Below are 25693 nucleotides of genomic sequence, written 5' to 3' on the forward strand. Positions count from 1 at the left end.
TTGCACATGTATCCCTATCCACGTTAATGACTACAAGTTCAAAAAAGCGACCCTCAAGGCTCATGTACACAGCGATAGAAAAAAAATCTGCATGATTCGACGTCTGAGAACTTTTAACAAACGTAGGCCTGTATGATTAGTTTTTTTATATAATAAACATAAATATTTTAAGAAATGACGCCATAAAATTAGTCACAACAATACGTCATAAAGTTACCTCAAAACGTGACGCCTCCAGGCTCCAAGCAACGACATATAAAATTGTTTCTATGTCGTTTTTCCAAGGTACATGGGTACATACAAAAACGTCACTTGCAATACAAAAGCTATATATTATTACCGATTCACGCAAAGCGCATAAACGCCTTGAAAGGTTTTCAAAACTTTCATTTTTGATAGTGCGATAAGACGCACGATCACCTTTTGGCCAAAATCGTTTGTTTAAAATGGAGAGTATATAGGCCTACTGGAAACATAAAATAGATATTTTTGTATTTACGTAGTTAAAATAGACACAAAAAAGTTTACTTTGGTGGGGTCATGATGACGTTACTACGTTGCATCCGTTGCATCGGTGTTGTTTGTTCGCATAATTCGTGCGAGCATTACGTAGAGGGCCTATATTGCTGCAAAGAAAAGTTAGAATTAAAATGGTATCCTTGTAATGTACGTAGAGCAGACTTTGAGCTAGCAAATGTTTTCAAAATAGGACAAATAAACAGTACATTGTTCTGACTAAAGATAGATGAACTGGGACATACCTCAAACCAGTTGAGAAACACTTGTTTATAATGTTTCCCGGAGAAAAAGTTAAAAATAGAGATACTAATCTCTTATACTAAATAGCAAAGTTTGCCCGCCACTCACAGATAGAGCAACGTCGCTCCCTTTTAAGCGTATCTTTTCATGAAAAGAAACGGATCAACTGTACACATGTCCGCGGGCGCCAAGGCACAGGGGCACCAAAATGAGGCTTTCAAAAGCCAAAATAAGTCTGCTTCTTCTTTAAATGCAATAATCTATTAAATTTAAATTGTTTTTCCGTATAAAGTGAGGTATATTATGTTAATGTAACAGAAAATGTGATTAAACATGGAGGAGGGGGCGCCAATTTTATAGTTTTCCCCGGGCGCAAAACACCCTGGCTACGCCTCTGCCCACACGAGGGGGCAAAGGGGGGCAGTTGCTCACCCTCTGGAACTTTAAAATGCGATTATTAGCATTATTTGCAAGTGTAATATGTATTACTAATAAAGGTTAAAAATATTATACTTTATTCACTGCCCCCAGTGGCGTACCAGGCTTGGGGGGTTCGTACCCCCTTTTTGTAAGTGATATTATCGTTTTTTGATCGTTTTTGTCACGGTTTAACAAACTGTTTGAAGCGGCGTGCTTTTGAAGTACTGTAGTTGGATCACGCGTCTTAATCTGCGAACCAAAATCGAGCGCAAAACGTCTTTTTTGTCTTTTGTTTGGTCGACCGTAAACGCCAGATGTTTTTTCTCTTTAATAATTCGTTTAGGCCGACTGATTAGCACAGCGTTTCTCAAACGGTGCGCCGTGGAAGGTGGCCAGGTGCGCCGTGAGAAAATGGGAAAAAAATGTTACAAAAATTCTGTATTATTTGTAGAATTTGCCAATAATTTTAGAATAAACTCTATAGTCACTATTTTCTGTGAATAAACACTGAGCAATATGACTGGATTCGTAACCCTTATTGAAGTCCCAATGGATGATGTTGGCTCTTCGCTAACAAAGAAAGAGGAACTAGTGCAATCTAGCGGGGCTTCCGCCATAAGACCACAATTAAAACAACAGCAACTTCGGCATAAAAACAGTTCGGAGTAAGACCAAAATAGGACTAATACCTAATACTCGTAATAGCGTTTAAACCAAAATAAGTCCTAAATTCGTCCGAATAAGGCCTAAATGGCAAGAATAAGGCCTTTGCTACCTTTTACTTAACCCCAAACCCCACCCATAACTTCAACACCAACTCCCCTAATAATTTTTACCATAACCCAAATTCTAATTCTACCCATTACTCGTGCCTAACCCCAAACAGAGGCAAACAATCCTGTGCCAAAACACTATGGCACCCAAACATCGACACCAAAACGGCCAATGCCAAGAATATATGTCCTTTAAATATGTCCTTTAATCGTCCTATACCCTGTTTTTTTTACAGTTTTGGGCGTTATTTTTTCCTTTTAGGTTTTTTTCCGTTACATTTTGGATTTATTCCGAGTTAGATGTTGTTGCTCTTGGGGCTTATTCTGTGTTTCCATCAAACTTTTACTAACATACCGTGTGTTTTCATAATTTACAACATGAAAGGCCTATTTCATTTAATTTCTTCCTCTTTAGGCATGTCTTATTGAGCGCATCGTATTTCATAGCAGATCTGTGGAGTCGACAGTCATATTTGAGACTCGGCGTACCGTAATCGATTTATTTTGCTGAAATCGGACTGATGGAGTCCCGAGTCCCAAGTTCCGAGTCCGACATGCGCAGTACCAATTTTAAAACTAATAATGTCGCCAAATGCAAATTAAAAAGGCGAATAGCATATGGTGGATATTTTCCAGCAATGTATTGTGGTTGGATGAGATATATGACACCCCTATGAGGGAATTGTTGAAAATCCACCTTAAGTTAGTTACGTAAATGGGAAAATTAAATGCTGTAGGGTTGCAGACGGACTCGGAATTTGACGAAATCACACATTTGGCCGGAGTCGGAATCGGGAGTTGAAGTCGGGTTATTTTTAACCGACTCCGCAAGCTGCTTAATACATAATAGAATTGGGAGCCTGATGTAATAAAAACTGCCAGCAAAAAAAAACGTATCCAAACAAAGTTAGCAGTCGACTCGCTCGTCAGGTGCGCCGCCACCTTTTGAAAGGTTTACAAGTGCGCCGTGGGGTAAAAAAGGTTGGGAAACACTGGATTAGCAAGTATGTATTCGACAACTGACAACGCTCAGTCAAACCTTTCTTTTTTTCTAGCTAAAACTTCGAGTTTGGCGCAGTTAATGTTCCGCGCTGTTCGCTCTCTGCGCTAATATCCGATGTTGGTGTAACACCGGCATTTGTTTGACTAAAGCAGATTCCTAAAAGGAGGTATAATGGTGACTGTCGTTGTAAAGTCTCAATTTTTATGCGTAGATACTATTAGTCAACGAAAAATTATGCTATTTATGCATATTATAAGACCACGTGTTAAGTGTGCAATGGACACATCTTATTTTTCTTCAACCGCAGCTTGTAATTTAACTGAGTTGGCACACAGCTCGGCGCAGATGTTGCACTAATCGTGGCATAATAACACCCGGGAAAAACGATCTTCGTTTAGTATTGCAGGTGACGAAAGGCGTGCTTGTAATTAAGCGCTAGTCCTGTTTATAGAACTTAGGAAACTACGTGGCTGATAGCCGAATTATGATTCTACCACAAGTAATCACACATATTTCACGGTCTTGGTTTATTTTTTCGGAAAATAGGGGAATTCCCTAAGTTGAAAATGCGGATCATTCCCCTTTTTATAAAAGCCATAATATTTGATAAAAAGCGACATTTCGCAATTTACAGACGTTTCAGCAATAACTCTTGCCATCATCTGTGTAAAAATCAAGTGAAGATAAAAGCGATAAAACGTAAAAAAGAAACGAAAAAAAGGACAAAAATAGCAGCGAAAAAAGGCGATGTATGTGTCAATGCGTAGCGCTAGGTATTAAAAAGATATAAAGGTGCACAAACGACAACGCCGAGTTAAGGTTTGTTCACGAAACGTCAAAGCTGGCCTCCTGGTTTGCCCTAAAAGATTCACCATCGCTACTCCACAAAATCAACGTGGTGTATCGACTGCGATGCAGCTGCAACCAGACATACATCGGCCAAACGCAACGCAACCTAAAGACCCGTATGAAAGAACACCAGTCGTCACCAAAGTCGGAAGTTTGTGCCCATTTGCTCGCGAATCCAACACATAAGGTTAATTTCAACAAACCGGAAATATTGGGTTCGCGGCATGACAAATATCGCCTTTTTTGCTGGAGTCGCTGATGATTCAACATCACAAACCAGAACTTAATATAGATACAACCTCGGCACATTTATATCTTTTTAATACCTATAGCGCTACGCATTGACCCATACATCGCCTTTTTTCGCTGCTATTTTTCCTTTTTTTCCTTTCATTTTTACGTTTTATCGCTTTTAGCTTCACTTAATTTTTACACTGATAATGGCATGAGTTATTGCTGAAACGTCTGTAAATTGCGAAATGTCGCTTTTATCAAATATTATGGCTTTTATATTTTTATTGAAGTTACTAAAAAATTCGTGTATTGTGTTCCAAAATTCCCCTTTTTGATTTTCGGATACGCCCCTCCGGTTCAGTTCCGGTTTCGGAGATATTGAAAAGTTCCGGTTCGGCTCCGGTTCGACCATCGTTATTTCAAAACCGGTTCATAAAGTTGCGTTAAATCAAAAACGTGGGTCGATAAATGTAGAGAATAATCTTTGAATTGTAAGTCTTTTAAACTAAGTTACGTGACGTACGTTTTATTTATTCAATATTCATATTTTTTCATAAAATTACAAACATGGCGTAACTTGACTGTAAAATACAAGTTGTGACGTCATGCGAGAGCGAACCGCTTATATTTACAAGTTCGGGTTCGGTTAAGCTTCAGGTAATTTCAAAACATTCGATTCAGTTCCGATTCGGATCCTTAAAATCTTACAAAAACCGGTTCAGGTTCGGTTACAGTTCGAAAAAAATTGACGCAAAACCGGTTCATAAAGTTCCGGTTCGGCTTCTACACCGCTGCTCGTCTTTCGATTTGTTGTTCTTCTTTTTTCAATACACTGTTGTTATTGTTACTTTGCTGTTTTAATGTGCATTGTTTCACACATATAGTCTGTAAAACGCAAAACTTTTTACATTTGTTTTTCAGACAGTGTTAGTTTCATAGAGCATAATAAGTAACACTCTATTGAAAATAAATCCGGGAGTCAGACAACAGACATGTAAAGTCGTGCGTTTTGGCAGGCCACAGACCAATTTTCTCAGTTTTTCTCGTCTTTTTAGAGTTGTTCCATGTCAACCTTTTTATTTTATATTGCCGCATTTGATTTACTTTAATACTATATTATTTCTATATTTCCCTGATATGATAATTGTTTAGATTAAAATGTTTAGTAAGACATTGCAAGTGTAGATACTTACAGTCAGATATGTTAACAAGTTTAAGTGTTTTAAAAGTTGGTTATTACATTCCTTTTTTGCGTATAATAGCGTAGTTGCGAACGTAATTTGTAACGAATGGAGTCGAAACTATTACGCAAACATAACGATGTGAATGCTTTCAATAACCTAGTTTAACAACATAATTTCCAACATCGCATGAACTCTGTCCAAATCACAGATTTACGTAAAAATAACGTTCATGATAAACGTATAAATGACATCGTTGAACATCGTAATTTACAACGTCGAATTTTACGTCAAAATAATGTTCACCTAGAAATAACTAACTTGCAATACGTAGTTTTTAATTTGCATTTTAAGTGAAAATAACGTTAAAGGTTAACGTATAAATGACGAGCGAATCGTTTTTAAAACGTTTAAAAAACGTAAATTAAAACGTTCGACGTTATGTCAAAAGAACGCTTAGATAACGTAGTTGCACAACGTAGTTTTTAACGCCGTATCTACTACTACGTTCGGAATAAACACTTCTGCGTAAAAAATGAGATAATAATAATCTTTTTGGCTAAAACGTACAAAAATTGTAATGTAATTTTTAAGAATTCGGTACCTAATTCTAATTCTAATTCTGATCTAACATAAGAAAACTAAAATGATCTAATTCTAATCTAATTTGGAAAACTCAAATGCTTCAATTTTAATTCTAATCTAATTCTAAAAAAGCTAAAATAAATCTAGTTGTCCAAGTCTGCTCGCGCGTGCCGCTAGTTGCGCTATCCCGGTCTCATTATACTTTCATAGAGATCAGTTGATAATTATCTCGACCCTATAAAGCCTCAGTTAAAACAAAAAAAAAACTCTCTAATCACCCAACTATAAAATTGTGGTACGAGATCACGTATAAGATGGGGCGGGACTCCTAAGTACAATCTCAAGGCGATATATTCTTCAACGTGGTTCTTGTCTCCGAGCATAGACGGAAGGTGAGACGTCTGTCTTGCAAAAATGTCTCCTTCAGAGTTGTTGAGCCTCAAAGCGTGGAGAGTTGATATACATAAATTGTCTATTGAACTGATATGACGAAATTCTTCTGCTCTTGCGGTCTCGAAGTAATCGAAAGTTGTTCTTACAACGCGTGCTTCAAACGATCTGTTTTGAAGTCGTATTTGTTGAATGCTTGGTGCACGGATTCGTGCATAGAGATCAATGAATGGATGAATTTGCCTGGAATCAGTTTGTCGGTTGTAAAATGTTCTTTGTCTTGAAGTTTCTCTGGTTCTTCTTCTTTGGCGTCGACTATAAGATTCTAGACTATCAGGATAATAATCTGAATCTGATTGGGTTCTTCTGTCTTCTGGTGAACTTTCCCTAGACTTAGCTTGAGCACTTGGTATGGGCGTTGGTCTTTTCACTCGTCCAAATGTCGAGCTTGATGGCCAATCACTACCCAAATCTACAAATGGGTTGAGAGTCCTTTTTGCTGAATGCGCTGATGAATCTTCTGACGAAGGGCTAACAGCGTCCCATTCGTCTAACTATTTGTTTTCTACTGAACTTTGTGGACTGTAACCTGAACTAGATTTAACAGCCGAACAACTTGTAAATTGATCCTGATTACTGGACATTTTATTTTTGTAAGCAATCCTTTTTATACACAAAACTTAGAAGAGAAATTTTCTGTGCAAGAAAAAGATTATGACGCAGCAATGACACGGCAAATTGTTACATTATCTAATAGTAATTTCGTCACACGGGTGTTGGCTTATCGCCTTTCTTTCTCAACTTATCTCCTACAAGGAAGTTAGAATCTGTCCATATTAGTACACGAAAAGCGGCTTCTCTAACTGTAAACACAATTTCAATCATTGTTTTGAGATGCGGCTAATGTGCCAATTCTCAAAGCGGCGATTTTAAGGTCGAACATTCTAGTACAATATGAGGAAGGATATGTGTCAATTTTTGCTATTTGTCATCTGTGAACAAGTGGCCGAACTGTTTCGCAAGGCACTGGCAATTTACCGAAAGTTTTCACTAAAAACGCACACAGTAGCAATTGTCAACATTACATTTTCGAGTTTAGACACATAAAGCTCTTTGATAAATAGATATATTATTACAATTTTGATCAATATACAACAGGATGTTTTTGGTAAGGATGCGTTATGACAATTTTGATAATTAGACAAGAAATAATAAAGAGGCGCATGTTTTTGTTATTCGTTAATTACTTAAAACGATTAATTAAACATGTAAAAATGGCCACTGCCACCACAAAATAATGTAACGGACAGAAGTTATTATGCTGGACTGTTAGTACTGCATCAGGGTTGCCAGTTAGGATTTTTTAAAGCCAAATTTGAAAATTTAGGCTTTTTTTGAACCTCTTTGGATTTTATTTTTTCAATAAAAAATCCAAATGAAATTTGCCTTTTTTAGGTTTTTTTCGTTTTGTTCAAAAACGTCATGACTGTTATGTTAAGAAGATATCAAACTAACGCAAAACGAGAAAAAATTTCTAAAAAAATTACAAAAAGAGAAAAATTGCCAAGAAAAATTTTCAAAAAAAGAAAAAAATTAAGAAAAATTTCCTAACTTGTCACCGATTTAGTGACAGGTGTCATCGATTTGGTGACACCCTGTCACTGATTCCGTGACACCCTGTCACTGATTCTGTGACACCCTGTCACTGATTTGGTGACACCCTGTCAACGATTCCGTGACACCCTGTCACTGATTCTGTGACACCCTGTCACTCATTCTGTGACACCCTGTCACTGATTTGGTGACACCCTGTCATTGATTCGGTGACACCGTGTCACCGACTTCCCAAATCTATAAATTTGCCAAATTTATACTGCTATGACTTATGGGTAGAAATATGTTTGTTTTTTGACAGTTTTCCAAGTGTAAAGGCTTATCACTTTCTAACTATATACTACTCTTGGTTTAAGTCGGTTTTCCTGGAGTACACTACTCTTTGAAATTTGTTGTCGAGCATAAACTAAATCCTAACAATACCCCTAATGTACTTATATACAAGTATTTTCAGCAAATAAAGAAAGCACAATTATAAAACTAAGCGACAAAACAAACAGGCCTTTTTTGTTTTATTTATTTTGTTGGTAATACACATTTTATACGTTTCGATACGAACTTGTATCATCTTCAGTTAGTGTGATTATTCAGTTACACTAACTGAAGATGATACAAGCTTCATTACAGATCCGTGCATAGTGTACCCACTTATCACTATACATTTAATAGGATTTTAATGCTGTTAATGGAAAAAAAAATTGGATAAATTATTTTTTTTCAAAATATAATTACCACAGTTTATTTGATTAATATTATGCCCTGAAACAGTTTATAATTGGGTGTACAACTTCTTTAGTGTATAAATTAACGAGGTATGACTATAGTCTCGACTCTAGATATAATTATTATTCACCAAAAAACTTTGAAATTGTTCCTAACAGAGTTTTACTTTGATAGCTATTAATCTTTGTAGTCATTAGAGTCATTTTATAATCAAATGGCTGCATGGCCTTCCTTTAAAGATTCCATGTGGTGATGGACTGTCCACACAGCCAGCAAGATGAAATTACCAATTTTAGTGTTTCACTACTTGACTTATTGAACAACTTCTGCTCTAACAAAGGATCTTCAGTTGACTGTAAACAATCAATGTAAAGTGTTGTACCGTATACAATTTATGAGTTATGTTGTTAAGCTTCCAGCCGTTGGTTTAGAAGAAGGCTAGGTACCTATTATCGGGCTGAAAATCTTGTACAATCAAAAAGTATTAATTTGAACAGTATAATTTATCAGTTATGAAAATCCACAATTAAAAATGTTTTCAACCTCATAAAAGTGCGCTTTGACTATAGCAAACTTTTTCCAGATTAAAAAAAATGAGTGACAGGGTGTCACTAAATCCATGACAGGGTGTCACGAATCGGTAACAGGGTGTCACCAAATCCGTAACAGGGTGCCATCTAATCGGTGACAGGGTGTCACCAAATCAGTGACAGGGTGTCACTAAATCGGTGACAAGGTGTCACGGAATCGGTGACAGGTGTCACGGAATTGCCAAGAGGGTGTCATCAAATCGCTGCCAGGTGCCATTGATTCTGTGACACTGACAGGGTGTCAATAAAAAGTCACGACCCCTCTTTTTTTAGAGTAATTTTGGCTTTTTTTATTTTTTCTATCTGGCAACCCTGCTGTGCATGGACCTTACGCTATTCCTGTAAGTTGATTGCCGTTCTGATTTATCCAATAAACTCAGATACGTTTAATACCTTGCTGTGGCTAAGCTGTTGGAACACTCAACCTTCAACCTCACCTTTAACAAATGAAGTCGGACTCAAATCATAGTAGAAATCATTATTAGCTCCAAACAAATTCAGTTTACCCCGGAAGGGGCTCTTTCTATTACTAGTTACTTGTTTGATAACCTTAAAATAAACTTTCAGTAAGCCATAAGAAATGCAACATATAAATTGGCATAAATATTATATTAAATAAATATTCTGTGCCTAACCTTATCAGACCATAGAATATCAGACCAGTTCTGCTATTTAGTACGTAGAAAGTAACGCAAAAGAGGTCTAAGTACCGCATACCGCAACGCCCATTATTTGGGTTGTCGGTGGGCGTTTGGGTAAGGATGGATCAAGTATTATTATCTTTATTATTAATAATAATTCTTGCCCAACTCAAACCCAAACGCTAACCCTAACCCAAATAATGTGCATTGCGGTATGCGGTATTTGTAGATGTTTTTTGAGTTACTTGCTACGTCCCTAATCGATGGAGCGCCACAAGCCTGAAGGTTATCAAACTTTTCACATTTTGCGACACTGCTAGTATCAAACTTTTCTATCAACAGTCAACTTACCTATACGTTGCCGCTTTGTTTAGTTTTAGGACATGCAGTTTTGTTTCACTATGCTCTTGTGCGTACATTATTTCCTTTTGTTCCCGGAGCCAGCGCACTCGCACAGTGATCCATTCTAACCGTAAATGTTTCTAAATCCTATAGCCCTTAGTTGGAAAGCAACCTAAATTAGCCAGCAATCAGACTTTTAAAAAAAATATATTCATATTTATTTATGAATATTAATATTCAGTCTTATTCGGCCTTAAAATCACAATGTACCGTAAGACAAGTAACTTACATAGCTACGAGTCTACTATCCAAAATGAGATATGACTCGACCGCCAATTATTCAGGGATAAGTTAATAATATTCGTTCAAAAATTCATAACCGTCGAACATTTCAAATTTGGCTATTAAGCAAAAGTCCCACAACTCGAGAAATAACCAAGATTTTTAGTCAAAATTTTTACACATTACTCAAAGCAATCTAACTTAGCCAGGGCCAGCAATCAGTTGCTTTAAGTAATGTGTAAAAATTTCTGATCGATATCTTGTTCATTTCCCGAAATATTATGCGACAAATTTTAAGCTGCATACTTCCCTTTGGTTTAGTTGGATGTCAGTCTGTTGTGGGCATTTACCTTTAAAGCATGTTATGCAGTGCACAGATTTAATAAATCACACTGTAATCTTTTTGTGTTGGCATAAAACAGTCTCCGGTGTGCACAAAACCTTTTTCATCTGTGAAAATCTGGAGTTGCACACATTAACTTTAATTACTATCTATCTACAGGTCATAAGTCGGACTAAAATTTATTTTCTGGGCAGGAGTATTAACTTTAGTTGTTTCAGACTGCTCCCTGGATGTATTCCACTGAGCCCCTGGATGTATTCCATAATTTGTGACTGCCAAAATCACACGCCCAAATTTTATTTTATTCAAAATGCTATGCTAAACAGGATGATATATACACCAAAAACTGCTATTTTTACTTGTAAATTTACTAGGCAGTTGATATATTTCCCATGAATGATGTGACTGGCATGGTTTTGGGCAAGCATTCCACACCAAAGATCTTTTTGGAATGCAACCAGGCACAGTACTGTGACCCATACACCCATTAACAATCCATTGATGTACTCTATCACAAAAAATGTATATTATGGGTCAAGGCTTAGCTAAGGGTAGCTTTCAGTGTATTCTTGGGTTAAGGCAGGAGAATGAACGTTGCAAATCAAAATGAGTATTTGTTGTGATTGCAGATATGTTATGGTTAATTCTGGGTTAATGTGAACTGAAAAGTGTCGTCAGTTTCTATATTAAAATGCCGGTGAAGTATCCAAATAGACATCTTCCCCAAAACACCAATGACTTTGAAAATGAACCTGGTCTTAAGGAGGATGTTGACCCGGAGCTGACTCAGGTGTTTCAACAAATTAAAAGAGGGGATGTAAGTTTATACCGCTTAATTTGTTAATATATTTTAAATATACTGGTGTAGTATTTTATGTAGTGTATATAGCTGTATATATATATTTTATGGTATGCACAAAAATAGGTTTTTTTGTCTGTAAGTATACCTCCTAAACAAATAAAATTGATCATTAGATAAATATAATGGCCACGGAGCAGTGATTACAATTTAACCAACATGAATGACATTTAACTAAAAACCTAGCGATTCTAATATCCAAGGTCAATATTAACATTTTTGTAAGGAGACGCTTTCAAAATAATTCTGTTCATATTAATAACGTTTTTTAATTATAACTAGGCAAACTACCGGCGTTTCCCGGAATACCTTAAACATCCTGGCCACATGCTCACTGAATTACAAAATTTTATGGCTTGCCTTACCTTCTGAGCTTATATGTTGATATTTAACAAGAAAATTATATATGTATGGATAAATGTACATAATATATTGCCAAATTCCAAGCAAAACTGTACAATTTAACCTAGTTAATTATATTCATTAAATTTTTTAAAACTTAAAATTTACTATTCTTTAGTCCAGTGGTTCTCAAACTTGTGTCCGCGAGACAACTTTCTGGGACCGTGAAGCACAGGGGCGTATCCAGAAATTCAAAAAGGGGGGGTCCCGAATTTTCAACTTGGGGAATTCCCCGTTTTTAGGTCTCACGTTAATGATGTCATAAAATAGTGACGAATATTACGTCATAAAATAGCGATTGTATTGACGTCATAAATAATAAAAATAATGAGAAACAGTGGATTACATCCAGCAAAAGCGGACCTTTAGGTGCAAAGCATCCACATGCGACATGCGACATGCAACGAGCGACGTGCAATGTGCGTTGTCCACACTCCTGCCAGGCGCCAGCTGCGAAAATAGTATACAATCCTTAAAAAATTAAAACAAGAGCGTGAAATATATGTGATTGATTTGGGTAGATCCATGTACTGGACTACTCTAAATTACAAGCACGTCTTTTGCCACCTGCAATACTAAACAAAAATCGTTTTCCCAGGTGTTATTCGACTAGCACAACATAAAAACGCCACTTCAATAGTTAATCTAATTCAGTGTTTTTAATCTTTTTAAGTGAGGGCAGACTGGTAAGCGAAGCGAGCCCGCTTTTTGTTTGGTATAACGGCATTTGTTTTAAATTTATTGCAAAACTAAAAAATAAAAATATATAGGCCTATATATATGTCCAATATATTTTAATACGTTTTCCGTTTGTCCGCGACACACTTGGCAGTCCTCCACGGCGCAACGGTAAAGAAGCGCTGATCTAGTTCAACTGACAGCATTAAAATGTAAACAAAACGACATAGAAAAGTGATTCGCACTTACGTAGTTAAAATAGTTGAAAAGTATATGAAATGGACTTGTATATAGTTAAGAGGCAGTGGCTCGACCCCTGTCTTACACCAACATCTGATATGAACACGGGCAGCAAACATCGAGAAACATCAGCACTGCCTAACTCGCTGTTTTCAGCGAGAAAAAACGAAGACCGCTTGATTTATTGTTGTTAATTGTCGAACACACACTTGCTCAGCACACCCAAACGAATCACGAAAGGCAAAAAAAAAAAGCCTGCGTTTACGGTCAATCAAACAAGAAACGAAAACCGTTTTGTGCTCGATTTTGGTTTCACATTAGAGTCAAACCATGTCAAATCAACACAAAAAAGTTACTTTTTTGACATGACCTTCTCAGATTCTAACAAAAATTAAAATATATGTAAAGGACTATATTGAAGATGTGTGCCAAATTTTATTCTAGTCTGTTGTGTATTTGCAAAGTTATTTAGGTTTTAAAAATATGCATATTTTCCACTCGAGGGCGCTGTTTCTGCATAAAAACAGCCATATCTTTGGATATACAAAAGCTAGATTAACATGTAATGTATCCTTTGAAAGGTAATTTTGTGCCTTAAAGGCCAAAAAAGAATCTTTTGAACATAAGTATCTGACATAACCCCTACATGGCAAACATTAAAAAAAATGTAACCGTTGAAACGGGCACTTCTGATACTTTTATTTTACGATTTTTTTTCTTTAGGGTAAAGAGTTATGTTTGTTTGGTAACTAGCAGGGAAATTGGTATGGTGTTCTTTGCTTTTATTCAATTATGGAAATTTATCTATAACATACATTGCCACTTTCTGAGCCATTTCTTCATTGGACCTAACTAAATTGCAAGTACAAAACAAAATTCCACTCAACATTTCTGTAGTCAAATTTTGTTTTTTGCTTAACATATTTAAGACATGTTATGCATTTTGTTGTTCTTTGCTGGTCAATTAACAAATTCTTTCTGTGGCCGCTGATGGACAAACTTGTAGAAAAGTAACCATCACTTCATCTGATTTCTTTAATAGGTCTAAAATACAGGAAAGCCACCATTGGTTGTTGTATTTGCAAGTAACAAACCCCCTTTGCTCATCCCAGTGTAATAGTTGTTTTAAGGAATGTCACAAATCCAGACCTTTTAATAATCTAAACATGCAGAAAATTCAGACACCTTGATGTAAGTCTGGCAAGATTCCTCTGGAATAAAGCAGTGGTACTTTTGGGTTCCACAAATTGTAATTTAGCCAATTTAAATCTCTTCTTAACCATGTACATTCTTTTTCTACTTCCTTTTTCAATACAAATGAAAAATTAATATTGCAGATATTTGATCAGGCATCTCTCTTTTGGGGTTTGTATACAATGTTTTCCAATTTTCTGCAGACTTGCCCGAGCAGCCAATCTTTTTACAATTCCACCTTAACCCATCACATGGTCCTTTGCCATTTAACATATAAATTAAAGTCTTGTTAACACATTAGATTTAGAAGATTTTTTCTGATTTTATATTGTCCAGCAGCACCATCTGTAAACACACTACTTTTTTAACAATGGGAATTTTATTTTGAAATAGTTTAAGCACTACAGATTAAAGAACTTTGTGCTTTTCTACTGTAAAAAAACCTTCAGAAACAGATAACGATGGCAGAATTTTTTTCCTGGCACCAGATTAAAATATGGATGTTCCAAACAGAAACTGAAGATAAATTTTTCTAACATTTTTCATTATTTTTGTGCCTGCTGAATAGGTCACAGCAAACTTTTTTATGATATGCATAATGTTGTAAATACTTTGTAATATGACAACACACAGGGTTGTAAGATTGTCTGTAAGTCTACACCTTCTTCTTATAATTTTAAGCCCCTCAGCTGTTAACTCAGAAATTGTCTCTTTACTAGAAGTTGCTATCTTCATTTAGCAATGATCCAATGTCACAGTTCATTTTAAAGATTACTAAAAAAATATATATATGTACAATATGTTATTGTTTAGGCCTAATCTGCAAGCCATTATAAGTTTTTTCTGTCACTAGTTTGCTGTTGAACTGCCTGCCAGCACAGCTTAAAAATGATACCTTCTTTATTCATTACTTAATAACAAAGAGTCTAATGTAATTTTTATTTTTCCTTTCAATCTTTTTTCCTTAATCTTTATAACTGTTTTTTCTTTGCAAATGCAACTTTCAGATTTTTATTACTACAGATACATAACATATTTTTTATAAATATATTGGACAAAACCCCACTAAAATGTTGATGTTTTATGAAAAAGAAGTAATTAAACAATTTTTCTGAAAAAAAAAATTATAATATTTTTATGTCAGGAGTCATCTGATTACCCCCTGAAACTTCAAGTACAAAATCACCTATAATATTTTTTCTGGTCTGAAGCAATATTTATAACCCAATAAGTAGCATGCTATACATTCTAACCTTTCTTTTGATATATTACAAAAGCTTTTGTCATTTTCCAGTCAAAAGTTATCAACAAAACAATGCTAAAAGTACGCCCTCGTGTGGAATTTATGCAAAAACTTTCCTCTATCATTACTCCTACATTTCTCGACCGATCGGGCTGAAATTTGGCAAATCCCATATTAATGACAACTACTTTATTCATGTTAAATTTGAATAAAATTGAAGGAGGTCATGTCATATGGGTGTGTTGATTTGATATGGTTTGACTCATTAGCTTAAGACGCGTGACAATTACATTAAAAAGACATGCAGCTTCGGACGGTGAGTTTAAACGCTGACAAAAACGAACAAAAAACAATATTATCATACGAAAAGGGGGGGGGGGGTTCGAACCCCCAACCCCCAACAATGTGTTATTTTATGTATATTTTTAAGAATTTAAAAAAATGTTTAGGGGACCCTTGCGTAATGTTTTAACAAAAGTTTGAAAACCACTGTTCTAGTTTAAACAATATAAAAAGGGTAGATTTAGCCTCTGTTTTAATTGGCACCATATTAAAATTCATTTTTAGCTTGGTATGCCTTCTCATGCACTGAAGGCAGCGGCTTATCAGTATGCTGTTCACTGCAATCAACCAAATCAAGAATACATGTTGTGTAAAAAAGAAGAATTGGATGACCCTAGGCAGTGTCTCAAATACAGCAATGCTGTTTCAGATTGTGCTTCTCAATTTTACAAGTATATATAAATATATATTATGATATAATAATTTGTAATTATATATGTTAATACTTAATAGAAAGGCAGTTTTTGTTTAACCTTCCCTTATACAGCATGTATTGTTGTCAGCAAAACCCCAAAATCTTTCCATAGTATATATTGTTTCAGTATGTTTTTAACTCTTTTGGTTCTAATTATACAGTGTGTTATGGAATGCATAGTTTTCTTCAGTATTCACAAGATTTCTAATATATATATACATTTTTCAAGTGTATATGAAATATCTATGGAAAACAATGCTTCTACAAAGTTAATTTATATTTAGTTGTTTAATTAAATATGCACAGTAATTTACTGCCGCTATTATTTGTTTTAGAACAGTAGCTGATACATGTTCAGATAGCTTTGTTACTATGGCAAAGTGTATGGAGACAAGCATTGGAAGATCCTTTTCTGCGTGGGTAGTTTGCTTATGTGTTGGTGCTTATACTTCTGTTGTTTTCCAAGTTATTTATTGTTAGATTGTTAGATTGTTTTGTATTTCTTAATTATAGAAAAATTGTGTAAACTGAGCTTGGCAACTTTTAATTTTACGTGGGCCAAAATAAACTTTCACTTTTGTTCAACCAACACAGTATAACAGCCAGACTATATTGTTACTAAAATATGTTAATTTGTTGAGGATAAGATGGTTATGCTTGGCGTCCTGGATCTAGCCATTGGCTACAGGTGTCTGACCCCCTGTGAACACTTATTTTTGTTTTTGAAATGGAATGTATACCTTAAAGTTTGTTTATAATTATTTTTTTGTGCAAAACAGGACAAACCCCAAATTACAAAAATCTAATGATATCCATCTTTTATGTTTATATTAACAATTGTTATCTTATACAATTTGCTTGTTTTGAGCAAAGTGTATAAAAAAACAAACATAAAAACATAGAACCCATTTTGTTGGTTCTCTAATGGCCAATTTAAGTTATTTCTTTGTAGTGAAATTTAATTATCATAAAAGCACAAATTTTTAGTAAACGCCAAACTTTTCAAGTACAACTTCTGATTAAATCTAACATGATAACATATATACAGGTTTCTAAAGTGACGTTTTTGCCATGTATATTATAAATATGGGTTATTGCCTTTTATGTCATAAATGTGCATAAACCAATACTCAATACTTCAAGATTATGCGGCATAGTCCTTTCTACAATATAAAGCTTGAAAAAACATTGTGTATGTAGTTTCTATTGTTGAACCAAAACTTGTTTTACAGGTGCAGAGTTGAGCAAGTGAGTTTAGACAGATGTCTATTTGATAAACTTGGATATGACAAAGCTTACTATCCTATACCAAGAGACCAGGAGGTAATTTTCTTTCAAGAATAGAATATATTTTTTATTTTCTGTCCTAGTTCTAGACATAGTGTCACACAGTGGTAAACTGTCATATTTAACAATCAATGTTTTTGTACACATGCACTTTCCAAATAACCCTTCAGTCTACAATCTAGAAACAAATATTATATATTTAATAATGTATAACTGGAATAATATTTTGTATGTTGTAAATTTTTTTCCAGTATAATATTTTATTTTTGTAGATAACAACCGAAAGGCCGAAGCCCAAGAATCCATTACAAATAAAGAAATACAACTACCCCATGCCAATTGCACCAGATTTCTCAAGACCATTTCCAAACAGCAATTAAAGTTTTTTTTCGTTTTTCGTTTATAGAAACAATTCTCAAATAATAAAACTTCTTGTGTTGTTCTTCTGAAATAAAACCTTTACATACAATGTTGTACTCAATATTAATATTTGAAGGGGAAGTTAATATGTGTGAAGGTGAACAAAACAAATATTTTTTTCGTCTTTCCTTAAATGTCTACTTTAGCAGTCCGCAGTGGTCTTCAACCTTTTCATTGACTGAACTCTATTTAAATAAAATGAAATCTAAAATCAGCATTTACATGCGACCCAAGTTTGTTTTCCGATAATTTAATTAATGCTCGAACTAAATTGCACAAGCTTGATTATACGTAAGTTATACACAATTTCAGAGAACGTGATTACACATGTGTGCCAAAATAAGACGTTAAAATTAACACTTGTAAGTTCACAATGAAACGCATGGTTTTCAATTTGTTTTAACATTTTTAATGCTCATGTGCCCATTTAAACCACGAGCGGGATGAAATCACTAAAACTGTACATTGGTGAGTGATGGCGAAGACATAAAAAGTTTAGGCCATCCCACATGGGGTCGGTCGCAACCCATAGGTTGGAGACCACTGTACTAAAGCACTTGAAATTAAGAAAAAAATCTGATTTCTCGGTGTGAATCTTTTTTAGTGCTCCACATTTTTTTTACTTGCGGCACACTAAAAGACTTAAAAAAGTCCTATGTCATTCGACCATAGGCACATAAGCAAATATTCAAAGTAGTCCATAGCATAGTGAACGTTTTATGATAAAATCCGTTGAAGGAACGAAAAATACCTAATAAAATTCCTTTATTTTTTAATTTGGCAAATTTACGGTCCAATATTTCTTACACTACCGTACTCGAAGTCTTATAAATTGTACTTCCTTATGACAGTGGATTAGAGAACATTGGGGGGTTTATAAATTACATTTCGAAAACCTGTCACTTGAAGTTTGTAGTTTTTTGCTTATTATATGTGTGTGTACAATTTCCGTGTCAATTATTAAAATCATCAATTAAAATTAATTACACACATAGCCTATGTGTTTAGATGACAATAATACTTGAAATTGTTTTAAAGTGACTTTTGTAGAGCAACCCGAGGTCAACCAACTAGACCTGTGTGCGGACAAATTGCTTAACCTTATAAATGCTAGCATAAACATCCAAAAAATGATTTTACCTCGTTTTAAATAGTGTTTCATTTTGCTGTATTACTTTGTTTTGTTAGTTTTCTCTATTTGCCCTCTCTTTTTTATTTTCCACCTCATGGCGCGCATTTATCTGTCTTATCAGTTTACGTCACTTTACTGATTGCATCGTCATTTAGTTGCAGCAGTTGCGGCTTGCGTAGTGCACCACTTGCCTAGAACAGTTGGTTTAGGTTTTTATTAGCGTATTTTTGACTTATGTTGTGTTATGTTTAATCTTTAATAATACTTGAATTAACATTGTTTTCCGGAAATATTTCCCTTTTTTACTTTCGACAATATTCATATGCAATATGTAGCATTTATCATGCAATATAACAATATGTAGCATTTATCATGCAATATAACTCGATATTGCTTAATTTGACGTCACTCTACACGTGACCGTTGTTCACTGACGAGTGACAAACGCAGAACTGTGCATTTTCAGCGTTTCGCATTCATTCTATTTTATACGTCTTACTGATAGGCGGCCGGAATCCACGCGGTATTATGGCGTGTGTACTGGGATCTGCGATGTAACAATCTCTAAGATGACAGAAGAAAACTCCATGGGCAAGTTGACCCACAATAAACTAGAGAATCGACAGCTTATAGTTTCTTTCCGAAGACGCCAAATGGCTCCCCTATCAGCCACAGGATCGAGTACCTTGCAAGGACAGCCCCGAAGATGCTCAACCCTCTTCAGGTTTCGTCAGCAATCATGCACCTCAAAGGCGTTCATTTCGCACCACAGATGTCCTCGCTTTCCAGAGGTCTCAGCGAGGGACCCAGGAGTGAACGTTTACATGGAATAAAGCGCAAGTTAACTTCATGCGAATGGAATGGACCGACTAGGATTTCTTTACGACAACTCAACACCCCAGTAAGACATTTAAGTCGTTTGACGCTATAAAGACAATGTTTAACCGTGTAAATTTCACGGGAAATGCTATAGCTATTCCACAAATCGTTTTTTGATACCATTAAGGGACAATTTTGTATTCTCATGATGTAGTATTTAATATATTATGTGAAAAGTAGTACGAAGTACTAAATTGTGTTGTAAAAGTTTTTTTATATCGTGTCCCGATATTACGTTTCACACAGTGCATTTTCAAACGCTCGCCCTCAGCGCCACTAAATCATTTCCTGTTCTCACGCTTTTGTAACATTGTGCGCTGTGGGACCGGGATTGGAGCTGTAATTATACAGTTGACTTATTGTTCGAGAACCGAGTTCGAATCTCGGCCGCACCGTACAAACGTTACCCACCTTTTCACCCTACCTTTTGTGAATCCACATTTAACATTGCCATTCAAACATGCTGTTTGGTGGCAAGACATATGAAGGTCCTTCTGCAATATCGAAGGTTTCTTTACATCAACATGCTCCTCAACTTCAAAAGATTCCAGGCGTCCTCACAGCTCAACTACCGGTAAGCATTGGAACCAGCGTGTCATTTCCGACCGCTTATTGTGATCGAATATGATCTCAATCTTAAGTGCAACTCTGATCGCACTTCAGCAAACACTGCGTTGAACTTCACTGCACAAGAATACCTGATGCCACGTCTTTGCCGTTCAACCAGCTTCAGTAAAGTGAATTCTATTGACGAATCACATCGATTTACTGAAGAAATCTCAAGCTACGTGAGACAGCCATGAAGATTCTTCGCGAATGGACTATATCCCGGGGAGCGTTCGATTACGCAAATTTGCTAGACGACGCATTTCTACAACCCTATATCCTTTAACGAATCCAAACCCCCTTACTGACATACTAATACTCGCAGCGTTACTGCTGACCATTGACGTGCGGTGAGGTTGCTAGATGGTGAGGCACAGCATTTTTCGAGTCACTTTTTTCTTAAACAACCACAAAAACGGTATCGTGCTAATAAAAATTAAAAAAAAAAACTCAAAAACTATTCAGAGAGCAAAAACAAAATGATTAAAAAGTAGTAAAACTACATTAGCAAACGTAATAATGACTACATCTTTTATGACGTAACAGTGCATGACATTTAATAGCGTGACAAGCCTGTTATCGACTGTTGTGGTACTGGTACTGCTCATAAAAGCTACAAAACAAATTATTATTAAGAGTACAATATTTGTAAATTTTTGTGTGGCCATTGCCCCCCCCGGCCAGCCTATTACAGCCACACATCCACTCTATTACAGCCACACATCCACTTTTTTACCAATCTCTTTGAAAGTTGCGTGTTATTTTTTTTTGTCCAGTCGTCTGATGCAAAAGTTTTAAATTTGCAACAGGTCTGTCTTTAAATATGACTTCAACTTTAGAGATTTACACTACAAGTAGTCAATGTACACGTACTATGCGGGCATTCAAGCTGGACGAAGAAAGGTTTTATAGCTGGGACGTCACAATTAAGGCATGCCTCAAATCATAGCTAAATCGTTCATCATGTTTTCCGAGAGAATTTGCGAAAGAAAAAGGCACGCATAATGCAGTGTATAGCACTTCTGTGATCTGAAGAGAGGCACTGCTTGGCGCCTCACTTAGCGTATTTCAACGATTTTGACCGCGTGAACGCTTGATATGAATAACGCAACAGAAATAGAAGAAAAAAATAAAGCACGATTTAGGTATAAAACGTTGATTTAACTTTTGCTTAATATATATTTTGCTTGGCAGTGCCTCACCTGCCTCCCCTGACTGCACGTCCCTGCTGCTGACAGAGTTGGTGTCTGACAGCGCTAATATAACCATTGTCATTTCGGCGAAATACTTTTTTTTATTTTATTTTTTTATTTTTAGAAACACGTTTACAATTTTCTTTCGCATATCGCACATTAGCGCCAAAGAAAGGCAAAATGAACAACTTTCCGAACCGAGGAATATTTCTAAATTCTAACACAATATAAGAGGGACATACCTTAACATTAATCCGCTTTCATTTTTATTTAGCGCTTCAGACATTTTCGACGAAATGTTTTTTGTAGAACTAGGCGAAGCGTATATTGGCGAGAAAGTAACCCAAAATAAAACAACTTTCCGAACCGAGGAATTTTCTTAAATTTTAACACAACAGAGCAGACACATGTCTTAACTCAAATCCACTTTCATTTTTATTCAGCGCTTCAGGTATTTTCAACGAAATGGGTTTTCGTAGAACACTCGTCTAACTGCCATATACGGCCTATTGTGATTTGGCGAAGCGTATATTGGCGAGAAACTAACCCAAAATAAAACAACTTTCCGAACCGAGGAATTTTCTTAAATTTTGACACAACAGAGCAGACACATGTCTTAATTCAAATCCACTTTCATTTTTATTCAGCGCTTCAGGTATTTTCAACGAAATGGGTTTTAATAGAACACTCGTTTTACTGCCATATACGGCCTATTGTGATTTGGCGAAGCGTTTATTGGCGAGAAACTAACGCAAAATAAAACAACTTTCCGAACCGAGGAATTTTCTTAAATTTTAACACAACAGAGCAGACACATGTCTTAACCTAAATGCACTTTCATTTTTATGCAGCGCTTCAGGAGACTAGTGGCTTGAATCACCGCTTTGTTACATCGTTGTGTTTCTGAGATTTGTGAATATACTCGGGCAATTATCTACTGAATGAAGTGACTTTGTCCAGAGTTCAAGAAGTTAAGGACGGGTATTTTAGCGGCCTGCTCCTTTGGAGTCGGATTAAGAACTTATAAGGGACTTAGGCAGCCATCTGCTCTCGTCTTCAGGGCCAGCGCCTCTTACCCTAGCTACAAACTTCTATTCGCTAAACCAGCATTTCTTAACCTGGGGTAAATTTACACCTGGGGGGAAAATTTCCTCACTTTAGGGGGTAAATTAGCAATCAATCAAAATATCCACATCAGCTGACGAGACAGAAAAATAATTCCAGCTGTAGGTATTGGTAGCATAGTTTCATAGAACTCCTTTTTGAAGCTAGCCTAGTACCCTATTGTTTTTTATCGCCTTGTATCGATAACGTTATGCTTCGCTAATTGGTCATTTTTTTATTTTCTTGACAATATCCTTATCTTTCAGTTAATTCATTAATACGTCATTTACTTGGGTACACTATGCACGGATCTGTAATGTAGCTTAATAATAAATTTCAAAGCCAAAAAGGTCGAGTAGATCGACAGTAGATCGTATCGAAACGTCTTAATCAAGATGCTGTCGATCTACTCGACCTTTTTGGCTTTGAAATTTATTATTAAACGTCATTTACTGATTGAATAAATCAGGTTCTTCGGCAGTCACGGCATAGATTAAGGCAGTGGTCTCCAACCTGTGGGTCGCGACCCCAAGTGATGTCGCCTAAAATTGTTGTGGGGTCGCTATAACTCACCATATTCGTAATGTTTTAGTACGATTTATGTATTTAGTTTTCTTTACAATGAGGTACGAAAATTGCTGTTTTTAGCCCTTAAAGACCTGCTATATCAGTTAACGTACATTTGACAAAATTTGTGTTTTTTGATTTAGCGCAATAAATGTCGCACTTTTTCCAAAACCACACCAAGTTACATGTAAGTGTGTCAAACGTAGACAGTAGACGGAGATGTTTAAAACTGTACCTCATTTGTAACATCATAACAAATGCCGTTGATTTCTAGTAAAACATCCGCGTTTTCTGAGGTTGCATTCCACAGACCAAATTAGAAAGCATATCCACTTAGAAACACAAACAGGCGAAGAGGCTTATCGCTAAAAACATTTTTTACTTGTTTTATCATTGCATAATAATTGTCTCCAAAATGGGGTCGCAATGTAAATTCTGATCACATGTTATTTAAATTGGGGTCGCTTATTTCAAAGATTGGAGACCACTGGAGAACGTGTCTGCGAGCAGTTTTGAAAATTCCGATACGCTTTTTGAAATTTCGGTGCTGGTTATACATGTGATTGCCTAATTTTGTCACTGGGTACGGCTTAACTGGCCAAGCTAGTTTATTGTTGATCTTTTTAGTCCAATGATTAAGGCTATAAAAACTCATTGACTGATTATTATAGTCTGTAAAGGTAATAAAAATGTAATCTTAAAAATGGCGTGTCCCAAAAGAAGAGAAAGTACCAGAAAAATTATTTTAATTTTAGATTTACATATTTTATTGAGAATGGTCTTTAAGTTCCTCAGTGTGTCTCGTGCGTGGAAACATTTTTAAACAGTACCATGAAACCGACTCCTTTAAAAAGGCACCTATCAAATTTTTATCCAATTAAGATGAGCAAAAACTGGCGTTTTTTAGTCAAAACGGTCCAGTCTGAAATGAAAAAAATAGACCAAACTGGAATGTTTTGACAACAACTCTTTGCCAAAAGCAAGGGAACCCGTCGCATTGATTATACCTGATGTAATTTGTTACTTTCCTTTTTCTAATAGATAAGAACTATTTTATATAATGGTGGGTAAATCTGATATTCATCTTTATTAAAGGGGTAAAACATACAAAAAAGGTTAAGAACCCCTGCGCTAAACAATATACCCCCCTATCTCTCATACGAAAGTACAGTAGCAGTAAATGACGATCATTAATATTACGCTGACCTTGGTGCAATTTTACCCCGTTTTTTGGAGTGTGGCATAACAAAATATATAATACCATTGAAGTAGATTCTCAAAACTCAAAAAAAAAAAATCTCAAAAAATTGGCAATATTGCGAAAGAACATTCAGGACAGTTCTACGGGAAATAAGAGGCAATTAGAAGCACACAGTCAAGCAGTAAATCAACGTCTGGTTGCTGAGCTTGTTCTAACAAAACTATATGAAAATCTGTAGCATCGTGTGAAGAAACCACTGTGATAAACATATACTTATATCACTCGGAAAAATAATAAAGAAGTACAAGGATCAAGGGACACTCCTATGCAAAGCGTAAAACGAAATGTTTGGAAGAAATGTACACTTAGCCTGGTCTTTGCCAAATCTGAGTGCCCCACCTAATATAAAGCCAACATTTTGACAGAACAAGATTGTCATCAAACCTGCCAAACCATACGGACAGTAGAATACTACGCGATATCAATCACTGTTTATTGATCCAACACGAAAATAAAGAAAATATTTGTTTAAATTTTGCCTATCCATCCAAAAATGTATTTTGTAAAAACGTGACGTTATGCATTACGGTACTTCCAATATTCCACCAGTTTAGCAAAGCGGCGTTATTTACCTACTTCGTAAAATACACAAACTTAAAACCCTGGCAGTACTTAACTTAAATATCACATTAACAGAAAACGTTCCAGGCTACTTTTTTTTATACATCCTAATGACCTAAATAAAGCTATGCACAGTCAGCGGAAAGATTTACGCTAAAAGATTTTAACGCACTTTCTCAAGATAAAAACAAAACCTTGCAATTGACTCAATACCGATAACAATGGACGTTTGTTTAGTCGTAATTTGACTTAACAAACAACTTCGACGTGTATAGAAGGATACGGATTTACATAATTACATTGTTAAATTAACAGTTACCTGGGGACAACCACAGATCTCAAATAAGATTTGCATAAATTACCAGTTTTACATTGAGGCGCCTCTTTTAATAGTCCGTTCGATGTTTATGTTGATTTGTTTCCTATTCAGGGCGCGAGTTTTGATAAATTGTGTAAAGGCCAAACATTTTTTAGAAACCCTGCTCTAATTGAACAGAAATTGCCCTTGTATAATTTGGCACACGGCGCAAACATGCTAAAGTATTATAATATGATTTACGTCAACAATGGCAAAAATATAT

General features: G+C 35.7%; 1 protein-coding gene across 1 annotated transcript; it reads left to right on the forward strand.

The window, feature by feature from the left end:
• Positions 1-11362: 11362 nt before the first annotated feature.
• On the forward strand, positions 11363-17852 carry LOC146133116 (NADH dehydrogenase [ubiquinone] 1 alpha subcomplex subunit 8-like). Its single transcript, XM_083397340.1, has 5 exons — positions 11363-11546; positions 15913-16079; positions 16438-16518; positions 17335-17425; positions 17662-17852. Exons 1-5 carry the CDS (start codon positions 11421-11423, stop codon positions 17767-17769), a joined length of 573 nt encoding a protein of 190 aa, XP_083253466.1. The 5' UTR covers positions 11363-11420; the 3' UTR covers positions 17770-17852.
• The last annotated feature ends 7841 nt before the right edge of the window (positions 17853-25693 follow it).

This window comes from Ascidiella aspersa, chromosome 9 (genome assembly GCF_963924565.1).
Source record: "Ascidiella aspersa chromosome 9, kaAscAspe10.2, whole genome shotgun sequence".
Classification (NCBI taxonomy): Eukaryota; Metazoa; Chordata; class Ascidiacea; order Phlebobranchia; family Ascidiidae; genus Ascidiella; species Ascidiella aspersa.

Excerpts from the sequence above, each read along its gene's own strand:
- LOC146133116 (XM_083397340.1), top strand. The coding sequence starts at position 11,421 with ATGCCGGTGAAGTATCCAAATAGACATCTTCCCCAAAACACCAATGAC. Across the intron at positions 16,080-16,437 it reads TGTGCTTCTCAATTTTACAA|AACAGTAGCTGATACATGTT; the intron begins GTATATATAAAT and ends TATTTGTTTTAG. Across the intron at positions 17,426-17,661 it reads CTATACCAAGAGACCAGGAG|ATAACAACCGAAAGGCCGAA; the intron begins GTAATTTTCTTT and ends TTATTTTTGTAG.